Source organism: Acyrthosiphon pisum, chromosome A1 (assembly GCF_005508785.2).
Source record: "Acyrthosiphon pisum isolate AL4f chromosome A1, pea_aphid_22Mar2018_4r6ur, whole genome shotgun sequence".
NCBI lineage: Eukaryota > Metazoa > Arthropoda > Insecta > Hemiptera > Aphididae > Acyrthosiphon > Acyrthosiphon pisum.
This window is the reverse complement of record NC_042494.1, coordinates 30,558,554-30,563,314: the sequence shown is the minus strand read 5'-3', so window position 1 is coordinate 30,563,314 and position 4,761 is coordinate 30,558,554. Positions and strand designations below refer to the sequence as shown.

The window sequence follows — 4,761 nt, the reverse complement described above, 5'->3', positions numbered from 1 at the left end:
ATAAAAATGAAAAATAACAACTTTAAAAAAGATAAGACATCACATTTTTTTACGTTCTATATGTCCCGGAAAGAAGCTCACAAGTATATTATTATACCTGTATAATATTTCAATATCTGGTTTTCAAAATAGAATTTTTTATACGAAACATTTTTCTTATAATATATATTATGTATAAATATGTCGCATACAGTATATTTGAACTTTTCACAAAATAGAATACCTATCTATTACATGAAACAGAAACTATTATTTTACACTTAGTGCAATTTATTTTTTGATTTACACTATACCTTTATGCTATTTTCCTTATGTGAAATTGTCAGTGGAAAATAGCAAGCGCGCCAACAGGATAAAATTCTTCCAGGGTAAATATAAAAGTTTATATATGATTTCTAGGAAGCTTAAAAAAAATGTTTTATAAACCATATGGGGACATAAATGTATTATTTGTTTGCCATATGCGAGATATTATAAATAACATATATAAATATATAGTTGGATAGATATGCTTTTCAAGATAAGTTCGATTGCGGTATGTGGTTACGACATATTATGTAAGGTATTACAATACATACATAAAAAAAATTAAAAAGCGAAAAAGTTGATAACTGCTAGTCTGCTGTACATTAGGTGTCTAGAGAAGTCACAGTAATGGATGTGTTAAACTTTAATCCAATGATATAATAAAATCATTGTATACGAAAAACGATTCTGAGTGAAGACTTTTTAAATTCCACTAACAAAAATGTATTAGTCATCGTATTAAATTTTCATGTTTTTTGACATAGCGAAACATTTTTTATCGAGAATAGTTGAGTAAAAACTAATGAAAATTGAAATTATTTGCTTGTGCACTTATTTTCTTATGCTAAATAGCTCAGAGTAAAAATATTTATAGAACTGTATGGTGTACCTATATAAAATTTTTTTTTGTATGTCTAGTGCTTTTGAAAATTATTGAGTTTTCTACCAGAAAAGATACAGAAGAAGATAATTGAAGCATTTTTATTTCCTTAAAAGGTAAGCCTGGGCATAAACGCGTTAAAAAGTTAAAAGTTAAGTTAATTTTGACTTTTAACTTAACTTTTTTAAATTTTATTTGAGTTAAAAAAAAAATTAGGTTAACTGTTAACTGAGTTAAAATATTTTACATTAACTTAACTTAACTCAGTTAAAAATTATCATTAACTTGCCCAGGCTTGTTAAAAGGTGATAACCAACACAAAAATAAAATAAAAACACACATAATGTGTAGTAAAATCAATACATTCATCGTTTGCACAGAATTTAAAATAAAAATTTAATATCTAGATAGTATTTCGGCTTAATTTATAATCTAGCTATAGTAAATTCTCTTTTTATTGGAGTTTAGTATTTTAGACATAGATAATATAAGAGTGGATAGGACATGCCTATACCAGTTTCATATGGACTGTGTGCTTTTTTGGGGAAGAGAGAACGTAAAGAGAGAAAGACGATAGATATGGGGCTTTTTTTAAGGTTATGTCCAAAAACTGTTAACAATATTTGTCAATTTCAAATTTTTATTTTTATTTTTTTGCCTGAAAATGGAAATAGGAATACTCAAGTCTCAAATTACTCTAAACTTTGCGTACATAATTAATTGTAATTAGAATAGAAAATAATATAGATCGTTAATTATTACTAATTAATCATTAATGTTATTTATTATCATTTATCAACCATCATATCAATATTTGCCCCATATAACATAAAAAACGTATCACTGCATTTTCTAGTGATATGTTCATTATATGTCCTATCCATTCGTATATATTATCTATGATTTTAGATCGAAAATAATGTCGAATTAAAAAAAATAAATCCAAATTATACAATAATAAAAACAAAACAGTAGGTACCTAACAATATAAACATGATAAACAATTAATATTTTGATATATTATCATCTGTTCGGATATTTTATTTTTAAAGTTGTGTTTAATATTTTTTTAATGTCATCCATTCAAAAAATGTATGTGATTCATTTCGACGAGCTGTATATAGAATGTTTGGTATACCTACTCATTTTTAAAACTTGTTCCGAGGATCTGAAAACATTCTGTTCAATAACTAAGTAGGTACATCAAACAAATATTAAAACGTACCTATCATTTTCTGTGTTACATTTTAAAACTGTTCATATTCGGACCACTATGAATCGCATATTCCATCAATCGGTAAAATAATTTCCTGAATAAAATCATATAAAAATTGACACGTTATTCTAATATGAAATTACTAGATATCTGAAGATTTAAAGGCTTTCACACTTTTACGCCCTCGGTGTCTACGTGACGCATTTGACAAGTGTGAAAGTAGACCGTATACCTATCTACGCGAAGCCCGATGTGGTCTTAAGGAAAAAACAAAAGCTCGCTGACGTCGGACACGTCTGTTTTTCGTCTCAATGACTGCTACTATCGATGGTTGAAGCGTTTTGGTTGTGACGTGTGTGACGTAAATGATATAAGTATTATACGTTTATACCTATAGTCTATACCAGTGGTGGCCAAACTACGGCCCGCCATCATTTAATATCTGGCCCGCGAAAGAAGTATAATATTTTACATTTACGTAAAAAAAAAATTAAAAAGAAATAGAGTCTGAGTATAAAGATGTTTTATATCACAGTAATGTACGTTGGCTAAGTAGAGGAAAAATTTTGAAAAGATTATTTTTCCTGCGCCATGAAATCGAAATTATTTTAATTGAAAAAAATAAACAATATACACAATTAAATGATGGTGAATGGCTATGGGATTTAGCAATATTAACAGATATAACACATCATCTGAACTTGTTAAATCTAAAACTACAAGGAAAAAAAAACTCGTAAGTACATTGTTCGGTTCAGTAAAAGCTTTCCAAAATAAATTATCTTTATTTCTAAATCAAATTGAAGAATTAAATTTCTCCCATTTTGAATGTTGTGCTACTTTAAAAACAGAAGATTGTGGTATATTTCTAAAACAAAGGTGCATTAAAATTATTAACACACTTATTCGTGAATTTGAAAATCGTTTTAAAGACATTCGAACTAAAGAACCAATTATAAATCTATTTGAAAATCAATTTAATATAAATCCGGAAATTGTCGAAGCTTCTTTACAATTAGAAATTATAGAACTCCAATCTAATAATTCTTTATGAACAACATTTAATAATTTGACAAGCTCTCAATATCTTGTTAATTTTTATTCAAATTTGTCTGAAGAAGATTTTCCAAATGTTCGGAAGTTTGCTGCTAAGATGTCTTGTATATTTGGTTCAACATATATTTGTGAGCAAGTATTTTCAACGATGAAAATTAACAAAAGTAATACTCGATCTCGCATCACAAATGAACATCTACACGCCGTTCTCCGGGTAAATTCTACCAAATTAGAACCTAATAGCAATGCCCTCTGTCAACAGAAACAAGCTCATAGTTCTCATTAACAAATTAATACATTTTAAAACATGTTTTGTAAGTGTAAAACGATATTTTGTATAGTTTATATTTATTTTTATATGTGTTTTAATAATTTATTTAAAAATATTTTTTGAAATGTAAGCCGATTTAATTTTCTTTCATTGTAGTAATTATTAAGTTATGTATTAAATAAAGTCATTAAAATTATTAAGTACAATAAAATCGTCGTTAAATATAAAATTATATACCTATACCTAAAATTCTGATGACTTAAAAGTAAAAAAAAATTTTATGGCCCGCGGTAAAAAAATTTTTTTTATTGCCCGAGTTAAAAAAAGTTTGGCCACCACTGGTCTATATCTACCATGGTATTTTTATGTGTTTCCATTTCCATTGTCTTAGATTCCAAACGGAACAATAAACGAAACCGAATAGAACATGCGGTACCTATAGGCTATAGTTACAAAAACGACGCACACGTGAAAAATATGTGGGTACATTTATCGTAAACATAATATTATTATTATGGTTTTACTAATTATACACTGCTCCAACAATCTATTTTTTTTTTATCAATATTCATCAGTTGTGAATTTTCAATATGCCAGCCATCTAGTGAGATTAAACCGACCGTTTCTTGGTTTATACGAGCTGAGTTTTAAACCAAAGAGAATAATATCTGATAAAAAAAATAAAAATAACGCTTCACGATAAGAACGTTATTATAATATAGTCATATAGACGACTACAACAGTTGTATAATATAGCGCGCGTATATACAGTTTTTTTCATAATACAATTTTTTTTCTCGGTTTTAAGACCTCATAATAAACATTACGCAACAAAGCAACGAACCGCGTGCACAACAAAGGCTCTTTGATGGTTTATGCATGGAAACACGGCTAGCGATACAATTCAATGATTTCGGATTTGTTGTTCTGTCTGACTCGGTTTACTTGCGACTAACTTATTTTATTTTTATTAGCTCTCTCGCCGTCATAATAAAGCGTGTCATATCTCAACAATTGTACCGTTGTAACAAACATAACACTCGTAAGATGCGGCTAAAAACAAACCCGGGCAGACCAATAATCACCAACCAATACACGAGAGAATGAATGCGATTAAACGAGAATTTTAATTTAGGCCCAGCTATAAGAGCGAAATGAGAGAAGAGTGTAATCAGGGAATTGATGGTGGTTTTAAATTCTCCTAAGGATTTGGACAGTGATTGAATTGGATACGACGAGAGATTATCCGCTGTGACGTTGGCGTGCTCTCCCAGAGATCTGGGGTTATTTATATCATTAGGCTAACATTAG

At 28.6% G+C, this 4,761-nt stretch overlaps 1 protein-coding gene across 1 annotated transcript; it reads left to right on the top strand.

Annotated features, from left to right (window-relative positions):
• The first annotated feature begins 2,781 nt into the window (after positions 1-2,781).
• Positions 2,782-3,177, top strand: LOC115033515 (EPM2A-interacting protein 1-like). Its single transcript, XM_029486207.1, has one exon. It carries the CDS (start codon positions 2,782-2,784, stop codon positions 3,175-3,177), a length of 396 nt encoding a protein of 131 aa, XP_029342067.1.
• Positions 3,178-4,761: the final 1,584 nt, after the last annotated feature.

Coding starts and splice junctions, on each gene's coding strand:
- LOC115033515 (XM_029486207.1), top strand. CDS start 2,782: ATGGGATTTAGCAATATTAACAGATATAACACATCATCTGAACTTGTT.